This window comes from Chlorocebus sabaeus, chromosome X (genome assembly GCF_047675955.1).
Source record: "Chlorocebus sabaeus isolate Y175 chromosome X, mChlSab1.0.hap1, whole genome shotgun sequence".
NCBI lineage: Eukaryota > Metazoa > Chordata > Mammalia > Primates > Cercopithecidae > Chlorocebus > Chlorocebus sabaeus.
Genome location: NC_132933.1, coordinates 137,233,128 through 137,250,569, shown reverse-complemented (window position 1 = coordinate 137,250,569; position 17,442 = coordinate 137,233,128). Strand labels below are relative to the sequence as shown.

Below are 17,442 nucleotides of genomic sequence, written 5' to 3'. Positions count from 1 at the left end.
AAATGCAAGATACTGGTACCCACCAGCAAAAGGATGGTATTAATAGTTACGTGAAATTTTAAAAAGTTCTTTCTGTTATACATTCAGATGTAAAATTATTCATTATGATTACTTCCCTCGTACTAGTGTCTTAAGCGTCATTTCTCTAAGATTGATATAAAGAGAAAAGGTAAATAGTTTTGGCTGTTTGTAGTCTTCTTCAACAGGAGAATGTTGTGTCCTTCGTACATGATGGTTCTGCCCAAATATGTAACTCCTCTTAGGATTCTAAGCAAACAAAAAGGTAACCTAATGTTCAACAAATGTCACCAACAGATATATAACTCTACAGATGTGTTTAGATTTTGTTCACATACAGGCAGTTGAACTAGGAATTAATAAGCCCACTTCCCACAGTAGCAATGTTGTGGGAAGGGGACCAGGGGAAAGCCTAGCCCTGCTCTGAAGGCAGCAAAGGCTGTATATGAAGATGGAGACACACTCTGGGCTGGCGCTTCCTACTTGCTCGGATGATGCTTTCAGAAACTAACTGATGTCTTGGCCTCCCCAAGAGTAAGAAACCGAGGTCCAACAAAAGCTAACACCCAAGCAACAGGGAACTGCTTCTACTCTGGCCATTGTGTGCCAAGTCCACCATGGGAACATCCTCCTGTGGGACTGAGGTGAAAAAGAGAAAGAAATTGGGGGGATGGGGGGCACGGTTTTCTTGTGTCTACTGCACCTCAATAGACAGGCCGCTGGTTTAAGAGCCAGGATGTTAAACATGCTTCATTCACTCACAACTATTTACTAAGAGCTAACCTTGATTCGCCAATATGGTTAGGGATATGGTTAGGAAAAGAGTTCCTACTACAGCGGCATTTAGATTCCGTGCCCCATCCCATGCAGGAATTTAGTGATGCTAAGACTTCTGAAAACCAAGACCGGAGTCTTGAGCCCACCAGAGTATTAAATACCAAAGTGGAAGCCAGTAACCCCCACGGTGGCAGAATTTGCACATAGTTCCATGCCGTGTGTGAGAACAGACCCAGGACATGGGGAGGACAAAGAACTTCTAGATTTCACATGGCTTGTCTGCATTCTTTGTCAGGAGGGTCTCTAATCTCTGCCCTGATTTGAGCTTCATGATCTCCAAGCAAAGAGCACCTGTTTTAATTTGATCAGTTGCAGGGTCACTAGGGAGACTATCAAATATTTTGTCCATTTACAGCAGATTTCTCTGTGCCCTCGGACATGAGGACATGAGGCCCAAGTCTGTCCTGTGCTGTAAGCCCCTGCATTCCTGAAGCTTGGCCCACATGGACCATTCAGTAAGCGATTGGGGAGAAAAACGGATGGATGACAAAAGGTTAACATCTCAGTGCTTCTGACATCATTCCTAGAGAGACAAACTGAGGAAATAAATTGGTCCAGGGCTGTAATAACAGAAAAGAGAGGCAGGGAAGGAAGGAGGTTACTTTCCCAAAACTTTGTCTACTCACCTACAAATACTCAGACAACAAAATAGCACACAGAACTCTCTGGTAAAAGAAGAATCCTGAATATACTGTAGGTGGAAGTAGCCAAGAAGAACTGTAAATGTGAGGGCAGAAAGTTGGTGCTAAAAAGGAAGTAACATGAAGAATGACTGCACATGGTTCTGTAATTTATGTATTAAGGAACCAAAGGACACAAATTTCTTCCAATTATAGATTATGTGCAACTAATGTGACTTCTCCATGGCCTTTCTTCCAAATGTGACTACATTGAATGTCCTCCAAGATTTGTACCGAATGAAAAGTTGATCGACCAACAAGCATTTCTTGAGCTAAACATGTCTTTTTAAAGCATGTTTTGATGTCATAAATAAACTGAAATGCCATTAGCACAACACAATAAAAATCCTACATTTTCAAGATTTTAAATATGAATGAGTCCAATGGAATTATTTTTTGTTGTTGTTAGAGCAACTCAGTGAAACAAAATTCCAATTTATTGTTCATCATATTGTTTCACACATACATCAAAGAGGCCAAAAAAATAAACAGCAACTTCACAGACAAAAAAAAAAAAAAAAGGCAGGGAGGGGAGTGAGAAACCTTTTACCTTTGGCCTTTTTAACCATCTCATACAAACTTATAGTACCACTAAGTTCATACATAAAAAAAGATACTGGAACACTCGGAATAAGATTTGTTGTTGTTGTTTTGCTTTTCTTCAATGTTTGTTTTTATTTTGAACCGTATCATGAACATGGTCACACCACAAGTAAAGTCAGAAGTAAGACGGAGAAAGCTCTGACGGCTGGTTTGATCATTTGAGAGCATTAAAAATGGCTGACCCCTAACAATATGTACAAAAATATACAATGAAAATGAAAAGTATTGTCAGGCGCAGTGGCTCATGCCTGTAATCCCAGGACTCTCGAGGCTGAGGCAGGCAGATCACCTGAGGTCAGGAGTTCGAGACAGCCTGGCCAACATGGTGAAACCCCGTCTCTACTAAAAATACAAAAATTAGCCAGGCGTTGTGGCAGGCGCCTGTAATCCTTGCTACTTGGGAGGCTGAGGCGGGAGAATTGCTTTAACCGAGGAGGTGGAGGTTGCAGTGAGCCAAGATAGCGCCACTGCACTCCACCCTGGGTGACAGAGTGAGACTGCATCTCAAAATGAATAAATAAATAAATAAACAGTGTAAATAAAAAATAGGAACAAATTTTTATCTTGAAGTACTTTTAAGGAAAAAAGCTGGGCTTTGGAAGTTTGGGTTCTTTTTTTGCCTCCCCTGTTGCAAATTCTTGTGGTTTGGGTTGGGTGCTGAAGAATGCTTGTCACCTGAAGGTGGCGTTGCCCGGCAGGCCTCTCTACTTAAAGATGACTTCACTTAGATTCTGAGACAGGGTGAATGGATGACGGTGGCCTTTTCTCTTTTTCTTTTTTTTTTTTTTAACTTTTCCTTTTTTGCAGTCTAGTCATCTTCATCAGTCTTCTGCTTCTTGGTATCAACGTTGTCATCCTCAGCATCTTCAACTGCCCATTTTCCCATAGCAGCCTCAGCTGCCTCATCTTCATCTTCATCCTGTTCCTCACCATCACCTTCTTCCTCCTCCTTTTCCTCCCCATATTCTTCCTATCCTTCTACCTCACTGTCAGCCTCCTGCTTCCCATTTTCCTCATTAGCGTTCCCATTACCGGGACCATCTCTTCCCTCCTCTGCCTCCTCCACAACTTCTTTCTTCTCTTTTAAGATCTTGGTGATGATCTTGGAGCTGGTGTCCACAGTTGCATCTAATATGGTGGGGCACACCAGTGACCAATGCAGTGGACTAAAAAGAAACCGAGTTTGGGGACTGGCAATAATGCAGAGTCCGAGAAGCGCGGGTGTGGCTGCAGCAAGTTGGAAGTCAAACCCAGAAACAATGCAAATATGGCTTTTCAGAGCAGCCAGTGGGCTGGTGGAATTATTTGAATTCACTTTAATAATCATTTTGACCAATTTTTGTTACCAAGAAATTATATTAATTCATACATAAGTGACTTCTTTCAGCAAATCATGAAAAAGAGGTAAAAATATTTACTCTTTTTCCTCAAGTGTGGAAAGCCCTGGTCTGAAGGTTTCTCTAAGAATTGGCTCCACTGCCATTTTTCATCAATGGCGCCAGACAGGGCCAATTGCTTCCAAAGAGTGGTAAGAATCTGGCTCTTGTTTCTGGAAATCAAAAGGACTAAATAGGTGCTGGGCTGCTGTTTTACAAGCACAAGACCGTTAATCCCCTTACCGTGGATACAACAGCACGTTGTTCCTTTTTAGATCACAAGACTTATCCTTGAATAATTAGGCAGAAGGAGAAATCCATTACATGTCCTACACCATTTAACTCAGAAAGAGAAAGCCTTGCCTGAGTTAGACTTTACCTTTCTTGCTAAAAATGATAAATTACCTAAAAGTTGATGTTTGAGTAAACTAGGCATATTAACTTTCCAGTTGACCTGGGAATTAGACTAAACCTTGGATTAGATTATAGCTTCCTTAGAAATTCCTTTCAACATTTTAAAATTCCTGTGAAACTGTTTTAGTAAATCTGGTCTAAATCATATTGTAAACAGTTGAAAACACTTGGTTGCCATCTTCAATCCAAGTTTCAGGAAAACCTCAAGTAACCTCAACTAATGAAACCAGAGCTTTCTCTTAACTTCATTTTTCCATCTATCTCCCATTCTGCTTCTAAAATAAATACAGCAATAGCAAAAAAAAGCATTTAATATCAGAAACTGTGAATGATGATTTGGAAAGAGTTGTATTGTTGCTGTCACATTTGCTCTATCTTTCTACAATGTCTACCAGGGCTAGGTTCTTGGGTGTGGGCCTGGTGCAGTGTGGGACCTGGTCTTAGCCCTCATTCAAATCTTAGTGCCCAGCACATAGCAGGCTTTCAGCAGAGGTCACTTGATCCTGTGGCTCCAGCCACAGCAACATAGTTCCATGGGCTGACCTCGTGGACAGCAGTGAAGGAAGAGGTTGATGTTGCTCACACTGTTCCTTTTGGGCACTCTGTCAGCTCCTTCTCCCTCGCCTCTTGACAGCATCTGGGGCAGATGGTGTGGCTTTCCTGTCACTTCCGGCTACTAAGGCATCCAGGCCAGTCTAACCAAAGCTGCCTTCCTGCCTCTCACCTACAGCTGCTCTCCTTCAAGAAGTTCTGGCCAGAGCAGGGACCTGAGTGGCGGGCTCCCGTCATTTCCTCCGGGCTCCACTCCCTCCCTGCCTGTGTCCCCCTCCCCCATGCTTCATTCTCCTCGCTTAGGGACAGGAAAGCAAGATGATGGGGGCATGAGATAGATAAGGAAAGGCCAAATTCTTCTTCCTGGACCAGGGCCCTTGTGGTTCCCCCTGCTGTGAGGGGTCCTCTGTGGTGGTGGGTGTCCAGATGCTCTCCACTCAGAATGCTCCTGTGGAGCCTTCGGGGGCCCCTCTCGGGACCTCTGCACTGCACCTTCCCCTAACATGGGTGACATGCTCTGACCGACTTCCTCCACCCCATCTCAGCTCTGCCTCCAGGGGTGTACGCCTCCAGCCTCACTCTGCTGCCTTGCCTTGCCCTGTCTCACTTAAGGACATGGGCCCAATAGGCAGTGACTCTATCCTGTTCCCTTCCAAAGCCCCTGCTTGGCCCCAGGAATATATTCAAGTACAGACTGCTCAGAAAACTGCTCTCTTTCTCTCCCCAGTTACAGGCGCTCGAGCCAGCCTTCCACCATGAGACTTCTCCGGCTAAGAGGTAGCCACCAGTTTCTGTTCCAGGGACACTCTCAGTTGCTAGGGACACCATCATATTCTCTAAAACTCCAGCTACTACTACTGTAGTGGCAACTTGAGGGGGTCCTGAGAATGTCTGTAAGTTGGGGAGCATCCCTCCAGAAAATAATATGCCAGTCTCCCTTCTTAAAGACAACTGTATCCTCTATGAGCACTTCTCTACCTGACTTGAGGTAGGCAGGGATGCAAACAAGAATATCACTCCAAACACATCATCACTCGTAAGGAATGGGGACCAACTCATCAGCATGAACTCACTTGTCAACACCCTGGCTGGCTGCACTGGGGAATCTGCACAGGAACCCATTCCCAGCCCTGTTCAAGTCCTAAGGGAGTGGAAATGTCACAGCCCTCTCTGCAAGCCCACACCCTAATCCTCTCCGATCCTCTTAGGGAATCCCTGGCTTCTCTTCCACTGCCTGCCTGCGGTAATGGTAACTGGACCAGATCAGCTCTCCAACAAGACATCACTTCCTTTTTCATAGCCAAGCAAGCTTCTACTGTAAGTATATGCCAATTGTATGTTTCCAAATAGGAAGAGGCATGCTCAGGAGACAATGAGCTTTGTATCATTGGTGGTGATCAAACTTGATATAAGAGATGTTGTAGATATCGCCCTGGGTAAAAGGTGGGATGAAAGTGAGACTATTCATTATTCTGTTAATTACTTGAATATCTTTGTTTTTAATTCATGTGATTTGGTGTATTCTTTGTACTTTACAGTTTTCTGCAATATTAGTGGATAAACAATGGTGGGCAGGGGGAGACAATAAACAGTCAGTTCCCAAAACTTGGATCCTGAAGCTATCCTGGAAAGGAATATTTGCCACACTCCTTCAGTCTGCCCACATTGGCACCAAAAGATTTCTGGAAGGCGGCTTTGAAACTTAACCCATATGCCAAGCTACTGGTGTCTTCCATCCACCTGCCACACTGAAGAGAAGCGGCCTCTCCACAAAGCTATTTTCAATCCAATCTTGCATTATGTGGTGCCCTTTCCCATAGCTCTTCATGTAGGGGTGCAGCTTCCAATATGGCAGTGCATGTGGAATCCAGGCCAGCAGCTGAATTGCATCTTAAACACATCTCGCTTGTCAATTCATCCCCTTGATAGCAGTATCACCAGGACTCATACTGCCTGACTCTTTACAGAAAAATGTGTACTGATCCTCAGTCTAGTTTTGCTGTTTTGATTTTTACAACTGACACTGGCAACAAAAGCTTCTACTTTTGTTGAAGGTGCCACTACTTTCAATGGCAAAAACCACAATTAGTTTTGCACCAACCCAATATATATCCAGTGTACCCAATTCTTTTCTTTTCTTTTTTTTTTTTTTTGAGACAGAGTCTCACTCTGTCACCCAGGCTGGAGTGCAGTGGCACCATCATAGTTCACCACAGCCTCAAACTCCTGGGCTCAAGTGATCTCAGTCTCCCAAGTAGCTGGGACTATAGGTGTGTGCCACCATGCCCGGCTACTTTTGCATTTTTTGTAGAGACGAGGTTTCACCAGGTTGCCCATGTTGCTCAGGCTGGTTTCGAACTCCTGGGCTCAAGTGATCTGCCTGCCTCGGCCTCCCAAAGTTTTGGGATTGGAGGTGTGAGCCACTGCACCCAGCCCCAGTGCCCAGTTGTAAGTCAAACAACCTTTCAAATAAACTAGATCAGATATTCACAGACTCCTACAATGCTCCAGATTCTGAAGGAAGATATTTTAAAGGTAAACTCCCAAAAATCAATCTGAAATGTTATATATTTAAATTAAAATTTTCTAAGAATGGAAACACTTAATTTAACTTAGTCATGTACTAGGTGAAACATGATCATTGAAAGGAACTAACAGTGCCATGAACACAGCAATGTATAAAAACTTGCTTACAAGAAGGGCTAGAAGAAAATATAAAGAGAATATTTAAGGGGTTACCATTGTGAGAAAACCAGTGGCTTTTCTTCTTATTTTTTTCTCTGTTCAATTTTTTGTAATGTAATCACCTTATTTTTATTGAAAAAAGTTATTATAAATAGTTGTGAAAGAATGCTGCAGTTTAATGGCATGAAGTACAATATATATAATTTTAAGATCTATAAAACAGGAGTAGAACTTAGGGCGAGGCTTTGTTTTATTATATACCTTCTTTTCATTTTTTATATCATGTTAATATGTTATTTAAAATACATATATTAAAAATACTCATGTGGGTATACACAAATATGTATGTGTTCATTTTGCTCCCTCAAACTCCACTCTTCTGTTTCATTCTTTATATTCATATCCCATGCATCAGATATTATGGATGTGAGGGAGACCAATTAATAGTAATCATCTATACTGGGCCTTGAATTATTATAGAATGAAGACAAAACATTGTACAGATGGGAGACCAAAATAAAAGGCTAGTTTGGAGGATATGACTTTAATCAGCGGGCAAATTTTCTTCCTAATTTAAAAAAAATCCTGAAATAAATATATTCACCTCCATTGTCTCAAGTAGAGCATAACTGAGGCAGGTATTGTCCTGTACTGGAGTAATACACACAATATTTAACCCCCCAAATAACATGGCACCTACTAAACGCTCCTCAGCTGCAAACCGCAGGTACAGCCTTAGGGTGTATGTACCTGTGCATGCAGGGCCTGGTTCTGTACTTAGCTAGGGAGTTGTACGAGAGATGCCTGCTATCATTTGGGGATGGCTACCTCATAAGGAGAAAGGAATCCATGCCCAGGTTCTCCTTGCAGCTCACCAATCACATAAGTCAATTTACCTCTCAAGGGGAGGAGTGAAGAAGGGAATAGAGACAGACCAGGAATGTTACCCTCACCACAAATAGAGAAAGAAGGAAACATCATAGAGAAGATTCCTCCAGAAGAATAGACAAAAATATAAAATTATTAAAAGTCATATTAAGTGCTTTTAAGAAAATAAACAAGGTACTATGATAAATACCAAGAGTGGAAAGAACTTATACACACTTAGGTTATTTTCAAAATAAGAGTAAAATTCTTTGGTATCTATCTGCAAGAAAAATTATATATACATATATGTATATACACACACACAATAGAATTGTAGAAAGCTTAGGATATATACCTGCAATTTTGAGGGATATTTATCTTCATATTACCTATTAAACAAAGAGCATTGTTGGAACATGATATAAACTATAAGATGAGTTAGATTATAAAAGTTATTTTTAAGTTTGGTAAAAATGTGAATCTCTTCGAAAAATTAGCTTAATATTTTCAAGATCAAGGTTTGAAATAATGCACTATCTCAAATAATACTGTAAATAATCAGTTAAGATTTCTCATTATTTGCTTACTCTGTTGCTTCTCTGTTGGGAACTTTTCTCATGGAGAAAGCTACCATCGCTTTGAAGAGATATTCTTCACTGGTATCCCAGGCATACTGAAAGAGAAGGAAAACAAAGTGTATGGGGGCAAATATGGTCCATTGGTTCTAACTGTACCCACAGTGGTTCTCCCTCCCTCTCGCTCTCTCTACACACACACACACATACACACACACACCCCGCTTTCTCATACATTAGATACTGGAGACCATGATAAATTATATCCCCATAATGTTTGGGGTAGGGTTTCTTGGACATTCTAAGTTTGGTGTATCTGCTGTTGCACTATCTTCCTAAGAACCTGCAGCATCAGTAGCCAGTCAACAAACAGGGCATTTGGACATTTCATCCTGGCCATATATAGTCCATTTTCATTTCCTTCCTCCCTTTCTCTTTTCCCTCATAAACTCCCTCCCAGTTGCCTTTATTAACATCAGTACAATTTTTTAAAAATTTTCTTAGCCAGAAACTCGAATGTGTGTGCACATTATGGGCTGAATTTTGTCCTCACCAAAAAAATGTCATGTTGAAGTCCTAACTTACAATACCTCAGAATGTAACTCTATTTGGAGACAGGATCTTTGCAGTGGTGATTAAGTTAAAATGAAGTTGTTGGAGTGGGCCCTAATCCACTATGATTGGTGTCCTCAGAAGAGGAAATTTGGACACAGAGGGAAGATGATATGAAAACACAGAGAGAAGACGGCCATCTACATACAAGCCAAAGAGAGAGGCCTGGAACAGATCCTTCCCTCACAGCCCTCAGAAGGAACCAACCCTGTGACATCTTCACTTCCAGAACTGAGAGAAAATAAATTTCCGTTGTGTAAGGCACCCAGTCTGTGTTACTCTGTTATGGCAACCCTAGCAAATTAATATAGTATATTTGACTCACTCTGCTCCTTAATGCAGCAAATGCAAAAAGCCTGAGGCAAAAAAAAAAAAAACAAAACTGAGCTGTTTAGGGACCATGAAGGAAGGTAGCAACTAAAGCAGAAGCAGGAAGGGAGAAAGTGGCAAAAGCTGAGGGGAAGAACTTGGTGATGGTGGGGGTTGGTATATCACAAGGACATTGTCAGGATTGGAGTTTCACTCTGGGATGGGGAAACATATTTTTCCGTTACTGCCTTTCTCCTCTTTGGTGGCAGTGAGGATAGTAAGTAAAAACAAATGACTCCTAAATAACAACAACAAAAAATGTATTACTCAGTTACCTTCTCTGGATAAGGTTTATGACTGTGCTGTACTTTTTCCTTTCTCCTAAATATTTTCATAACATATTCTTTTTTTGGAAAGGAGGAAGGATGGGGTCTTGCTGTGTTGTCCAGGCTGGTCTCAAATGTGTGGCCTTAAGTGATCCTCCTGCCTTGGTCTCCGTAACATAGAACCTTACACTTTCTTCAGTTGCTTCTTCCACTTCACCATTTTCTCCTTCAGTACCACTTTATGTAACTCTGCTGTAAGATGCTACCATAAAGAACAGAAAAGGGGGACAGGAGTGGAGCTCGAGCCTGTAACACTTTGGAAGGTCAAGATGGGTGGATCACTTGAGCCCAGGAGCTCAAGACTAGCCTGGGCAACATAGTGAAACCCCATCTCTACCAAAAAAAAAAAAAAAAAAAATAGCCGGGCGTGGTGGCATGTGCCTGTGGTCCCAGCTACTCAGGAGGCTAAGGCAGGAAGATTGCTTGAACCTGGGAAGTGGAGGTTGCAGTGAGCCAAGATCATGCCACCGCACTCCAACCTGGATGACAGAGTGAGACCCTGTCTCCAACAACAACAACAACAGAAAATGGAAATGGAAAAATCCCTTTTCTCACATGCAAATGTTAAATACTGCATTTTAATGTCAACTTTAGGTCTTATTTGAAGTGCTCCTTCAATCTTTCAATGTGAACTTTTCATTTGATATTATACTATGAAAGTTTAAAAGTAACTGATTCATGGCATAGCTTTGTTTTTGATAATGTATTTGTTTCCAAAATTAATTTTATTCAGAATAACAGTAGCTATGATCTAACCTAATAATAAATGAATAAAACATGAAGAAGAAATGGATCTGATTAAAAATAGCGCAGAAACACTATTCAGACAGGGAAGGCTTATTAACAGAATGCAGACACGAGGAATAAGCCTGCTCAAGAACAAACGAGAATAATAAGCTCAGTGCAGAAAATGAAAACAAAGATGTTAGCCAGCTCTCCCTGGGACATGAATTTCAGTTGCTTTTCAGATCTTGGCAACAACTTGACCTGATCTCCTGTTCTTCCATTTGTCCGTCTCAAAAACAAGAGCTTAAGCTGGCTGGGTAGGAGTCCAATTTTGGTCACAGAACAAAGCTCCAAGCTATTTAGATCAGAACAGGACTGATGCAGTTCTAGATTGGGTTGGGTATCCTGCCAGTGGAACCAACTTATCTTGGGCAAGTGTGAAAGGATTGAAAGCTTATGCACTGGATGTAGTGTATTTCTCCTAGGGCATTCAAATACTTCAAAGAGACAGCCTCCATTTATAAAAGGAATTGGGCACATATACTAATGAGAAAATGTACAACTTAAGAGAGGATAAGGTAAGAGTTACTAAGGCTAAACATTTGTGTACTTTATGATCCATTAATCTACTCCTGGGTAAATATTCCCAAAAAGAAAGCATATGGAAAATACATATATAAGAATGTCCATAGCAGCTTACCTACCTGTTGTGCATATACTTGACACATAATAGGTGCTCAATGTGAAATTGAACACATCTTTATATCCCACGTGTGGCTTCACAGACCAAGTGGTACAAGTTAATTGCATACATTTATCTACCAGTTCAGATTCCTTGGTTCCTCATTTCAATAACACGTGCCAGGACCTTAAATGCCCCAGCTCACCTTGCTTTTTGCACACATCTAAGAACACTCAAACTATGGCTAACCCCACATTTTAGGTAAGTTATTGGCATAACTAGAGAAAATTACAAAACAAGGTTAGTTGGTTTAACTCTAAATTCATGATGACCTACCCCCAAATTGCCTGGTAATCCCTAAGGTTTCACCACCAGTTCTCTTTCTCATGGGTCACATAACTATTTCAAACCACTCTCTAGAGAGAGAACTGATGGTCAACGTTTTTTGTTTTTTGTTTTTTTTACCATTTTTTCCAAAGTTTTCCCTCAAACCTCACTTTCATTAAATGGTTTTGCTTCATAATTTATAGATATATCTCATCAATTTCAACTCTCCCATCCTCCTGACATCAAGATACAACACTTCCTCCATAGACACATGTCTTAGCCGCCTCCTCTCCTGAAGTGCCAGACAGAACTATGCCTATCAGTGGCCATTTCCGTCACTTATATTAGGAATGCTTCTCCTCTGCCCTTCTCAGATCTAAACAATATCAGTTCCCCTCCTTTCTGTGTATTTAACTCTGACTGGAGTCTGTTCATTGTCTTTTAAACAAGCTCAACACTTTCCCATTAAAGCAACAGCAAAAACAAACCACTTTACTCAGTCTTCCTTTCTTCTACCTACTGCTGTCTCTTTCTTGCCCTTCACAGCCAAAATTCTCCCAGGAGTTGTCCACACATCTGTTTCAACATGTTCACCACTCATTTATTTTTTAACTTCCCACTACCTGTCTTCCAGCAACTCCACCCCATGAAAAGAGCTCTTTCTAAAATCACCATTGACCTCCACGTTGTCTAACACAATCAGCATTTTTCAGTTGCTTTCTGGCTTGGCCTTTCAACAGCATTTGATGCTCTTGAACACTCCCTACATCTCAAAACGAAACTCCCTAACACAGCCCACATATTCCTTGGCCTTCCCGCTCCTCTCTCTCTAAGCTCATCACCTGCCATGTTCCTCCTCATTGCCCCAATTCCAGATATTTCTGCCCTCTTTCTAACCTTTACTCTCACCAAGATCCTTCCTGTGATAAACCTTTGCACATGCTGTTCCCTCTGCCTTTCCTTCTTTCATTTCCTGGTTCACTTCAACTCATGCTTCAGACGTCACAGTAAGTGCCAGGTATTGTGGTCCTTGACAAAGCTGAAGTGCCCTTGTAATTCTTCCCGTAATACTTGTCAAGATTGCACATTTGCATTTGGTTTACTGAATATTTAATAGATTACCAATTCTACTACTACTATAAGCTCCACAAGGGTAAAATCAAGCCTTAATCACCATTACATCCCAGCATTCAGCATGGTACCTGCTATTAGAGGATACTGGGATGGCCAACCATGCACACTAGTAGAGACAGTGTATTCTGCACTCAGACTGCCTGGGCTCAAATCTTACTTCTGCCACTTGATGACTTGAAATATTGAGCATGTTACTTAATTTCTTTGAACCTCAGTTTTCCCATCCATTCGGTGGGAATACGAATACCTGTACTACTACCTTCCTCAAAGCATTGTTGTGAGGGCTACATGATTTGATAGGAGTAAGGTGCTTAGAAGAGCCCCAGCTAGAAAGTAAGATAAGTTCTCAATAAATGCTGGCTGTTACAACAATCATTACCCATTGAGTAAATAATAAAATAACAAATTGATGAATTGGCCTGCAAACAGAATACCTCTAAGTTTCTTTAGCACTCTTTTTTCTGTTTCCAGCCTGAGACATCTTAATACCAACTTCTATTGGGGAAAAAATTTTGCAGACCACACTGGGAAACTGAAACTAGAATCAGACAATACTGTCTTTTTAATTCAATGATCTTCACCATTCCTATAGCCACATGGGCCCTATGACTAGTTTTTAAACTTCTATTTCATAAGCATATATTTCATATGTTACTTTGATAATTGAGAATAATTGAAGAAACTTCATGTTTGAATTGGAAATTTTTTGTGCTATGAAAGACTTTATGTGGGTAGAACCATCCCTTCTTTTCAATGAGTACAAAATCGAGGCTAACAAAATTCAAATGACCACAACGGTGAGGAGTAGACCCAGTCTAGACCTGAGCGACTGAGTCAGGCCACTTGGCTTCACTATCCCAAGTTGAGATGCCGGTTTTTTAAGTTGTTTTGTGTGGCACAAAACTTCACATATTGTCTAGCATACACCACCGATTAAATACTTTAGGCGAACCTACTTTATTAAAAATTCATATTATTCTATAATCTATCTTTAAGAGAAGATCAGATTTGAGGTCTTTAGAAATAATTTATTCAAGATTAAGGTAACTATGCAGACAGGCCCATTATTAGAGAAAGCACAGTGTTATTAGCAAACAAAATTTTAAAAGAACACTCAGGTGCTCCACTTACTGCTTTATTTCCCAGAGCTGTTCTGATACTAAGTCTCACTTTAAAAGCATTTGCTGCACCTGCCAGAAAGAAAAAAGAAACAGCAGTATATGATGATTAAGATCTGCCAAAACAGAGTCTGAAAAATCCTAATATGTAATGCAACTCAAACTAATGGAACACAGAACTACAATTAAACTGCCCCAAATACTCCTGGAAGTTTAACCTAAATCATCTTAGACGGTTTAATATTTTCTTTCAAACTCATTAAACACTCACCACCCCAACTTTCAAGCCACAACATGTCTGCAGATTTAGAAAAATAAAGAGTTCTTTCAGTCAACGACTTGTCAAACATGTAGAAAACTGTTCATCTATTTTTAAGTTTCAAGGCTACATACCTGGTTGACAGAGTTCAGCATGAATAGCAGTCACCAGAAAAAAGAGCAGCCACAACATTCTTTCAGGGTGGAAAACACAAGGCAAAGTGAGAAAAAAAAAAATCCACGCTGCACTTAAATCTGCCTTAGCCATTCTGTGACCCGGATTAGAATATCAGAGAAACAAGCGAGCCACCACCTAAAAGGTTTAATGATTAACACCCATCATTTGGGTTAATACTTCCATAAAAACAGCCCATCTCCTGTCAGTTATTTATGAAAACTTGTTTGGAAAACAGATTAATGGTTTTCCCCACGCTGACTCTACCTCAAAAGAATGTCTCCTTTGCTGACTCAAAGTTGGAATCCTCCCCGACCCCTTCTGCAATTCTCTGGTTAGGTGCATCATGGGAAGAATTGAGTCCTGTCTAGAGGTTTTCTTGGCATGCACTTCTCACCTTTTCGAGGCTGAGATACCTGGTTCATAGACAGACTATCTTCATTCAGGAAACAAACGTGACTCCTTTCTCTCTGGTAAACAAAGGGTGCCCTTCCATGAAGGGCCTCACCTGACTCTCACCACAGCGGGTGAACATCCCAGGAGAGCTTCAGAGCTTCCTCTTACCTACTTGAGGGTAGAGGGTGGGAGGAGGGAGAGGATCGAAAAACTACCTATCGAATACTATGCTTATTATCTGGATGACAAAATCTGTACGCCAAACTCCCGTGACACACAATTTACCTATATAACAAAACTGCACACGTACCTGCACATTCACACATAGGGAATGATTGTGTTTACCCCTGAGGTCTGGCACTTGAATTAAATCAAAGTTAATGATACACAGCAGCACTGTCCAAGTGACATTCTGTGTCGACGGGAATGTTCTGTATCTGTGCTATCCAATATGGTAGCTAGTAGAGGTAGGAGGCCACTGAGCACCGGAAATGAAGCTAGTGTTGCTGAGAAATTGAATTTTTGTTTAATTTAATTTAAGTAGGCACAAGTGGCTACTGACTACATTGGTCAGTATAGCAATACAACAGTAATTAAAAGTTACCCACTCTGAAGTACCTTCACTGGGTTATTTCTCTAATCCTCAGACACTTCACAATTGTTGTTATCATCATCTCACATGGGAGGGAACTGAGGCTCCAGCGTTGAAGTCATTGGCAGCAATGGGATGAGTGGGATGGGTGTCACTTTACCAGCTGGGTTGACTTACACTTGAACCCTGTCTCCACCACACCCAACTGCTCTGCGTCTCTGGTCATCATTGGTCAAAACTGGAATTGACCAAATACCACATAGTCTCACTGATAAGTGGGAGCTAAACATTGAGTACACATGGACACAAAGAAGGGAACGACAGACACAGGGACCTACTTGAGGGTAGAGGGTGGGAGGAGGGAGAGGATCGAAAAACTACCTATCGAATACTATGCTTATTATCTGGGTGACAAAATAATCTGTACACCAAACTCATGTGACACACAATTTACCTGTATAACACACTTGCACATGTACCCCTGAACCTAAAATAAAAGTTATAAAAGAACCCTGAAGTTGCAACAAAATCTCAGAGATGCTCTGAGAATTAAGATAATGAGTGTAAAAGAATCTTTACCCGGTGGGCATTCCACAGATGCCAATCAATGCCCCGCCCAGAGGTTGATGTCAGGGCTTTCCTCTCTACCGTTCTGCCTCTTCATAAATTCAGTCCCCAAATTCCACCCCGTTCCTCAAAAATCATGAATGGCAGAATTAGATTGGGTGACACTGGTGTTAAATAGAAACATGAATTTCCAAAGCAACAATGAGGAAAATATCAACAATGAGACTTCTGCAGCACTTTGAGAAACACATCATTTCTCCCTCCTTGTAAGGGTGGTATTTTATTGTAAAGGACCCATGTCTGTCAGCTAAATCCAGCTGAAGAAGCTTTTTCTCATCTCTTTCACCTTGGTTTCAAGGACATGGAGTCAGGAAAAGCTGTACTAAAAGGAGAGGCAGCCACAACTTGGTGCAGCCATCCTAGAAATGTCACTGTATTAGGTGCAGTGGAAATTTCCAGAAGGAAGAGCTCACCTAGCTAACATCTGAAAAAAATAAAACTAGACTAGATGAAGTCATCTTGGGAAATGTTAAACTAGATAAAGTCATCATGGGAAGGAAAAGTCAATACACATAGAGATTATAACAAAGCATTTTACTTACATCAAGGAAGAAAGATATGCTAAGGACATAGAAATCTACTTCAGTGGCCGGGCACAGTGGCTCACAACTGTAATCCCAGCACTTTGGGAGGCCAACGCAGGTGGATCATGAGGTCAGGAGTTCAAGACCAGCCTGGCCAAAATGGTGAAATCCCGTCTCTACTAAAAATACAAATAATCAGCCGGGCGTGGTGGCAGGCGCCTGTAGTCCCAGCTACTCAGGAGGCTGAGGCAGAGAACTGCTTGAACCCGGGAGGCGGAGGATGCAGTGAGCCGAGATCGCACCACTGCACTCCAGCCAGGGCAACAGAGCAAGACTCCATCTCAAAAACAAACAAATAAATGAGAAATAAGAAATCTGCTTCAGTTTTCCTTTAGCCTTACACTTCATAAAAGTATCAAGTGGCTTTCTTTGGCTTTTACTTAGTCATCTATGTAACTAGGGTTGAAGACAATAGAACACTGAGTCTTAGTGTAAGTCATTCATTTGAGAAGACAATCTCTTGTGAATGATGGTTTCTCAATGTTTGTTGCATCATCTTTTTAAAAAGAGCAATAGAAATTCTTTTTAGAAAATACAAAGAAGCACAAGGAGAAAAGTAGAAATCACCTGTAATTCCACCAGTGTCAACGAATGATCAATGTTAATGTTTTCTGAATATTTGGAATATACCTTTCTGCCTTGTGCTTTCTTTTGTGTGTAAATATATGTACATTTCTTCTTAAAAACAAAACTGGGGTCATGCTATTATGCAGCTTTGTCGTCTTCGTTGAACTTAACTGTGTTTTGTTGTTGTTTGTTATTGTTTTTATAGAGACAGGATCTTGCTGTGACGCCCAGGCTGGAGTGCAGTGGCACCATCTTAGGTCAGTGCAGCCTCGATCTCCTGGGCTCAAGCAACCCTCCCACCTCAGCTGCTAGAGTAGAAACATAGAAGTCTGCTTCAGCTTT

The 17,442-nt window shown here is 41.2% G+C and overlaps 1 protein-coding gene across 1 annotated transcript in view; it reads right to left on the bottom strand.

The window, feature by feature from the left end:
- Window positions 1-14,532, bottom strand: part of CLTRN (collectrin, amino acid transport regulator) — a 38,001-nt gene extending 23,469 nt beyond the window's left edge. The window contains exons 1-3 of the mRNA XM_007991116.3: window positions 14,295-14,532; window positions 13,915-13,973; window positions 8,620-8,705 (exon numbers count right to left, since the gene is read on the bottom strand). Coding sequence (XP_007989307.1) covers window positions 8,620-8,705; window positions 13,915-13,973; window positions 14,295-14,427 — 278 coding nt within the window. The 5' untranslated portion in view covers window positions 14,428-14,532. The remainder of the gene's footprint in view (window positions 1-8,619; window positions 8,706-13,914; window positions 13,974-14,294) is intronic.
- Window positions 14,533-17,442: the final 2,910 nt, after the last annotated feature.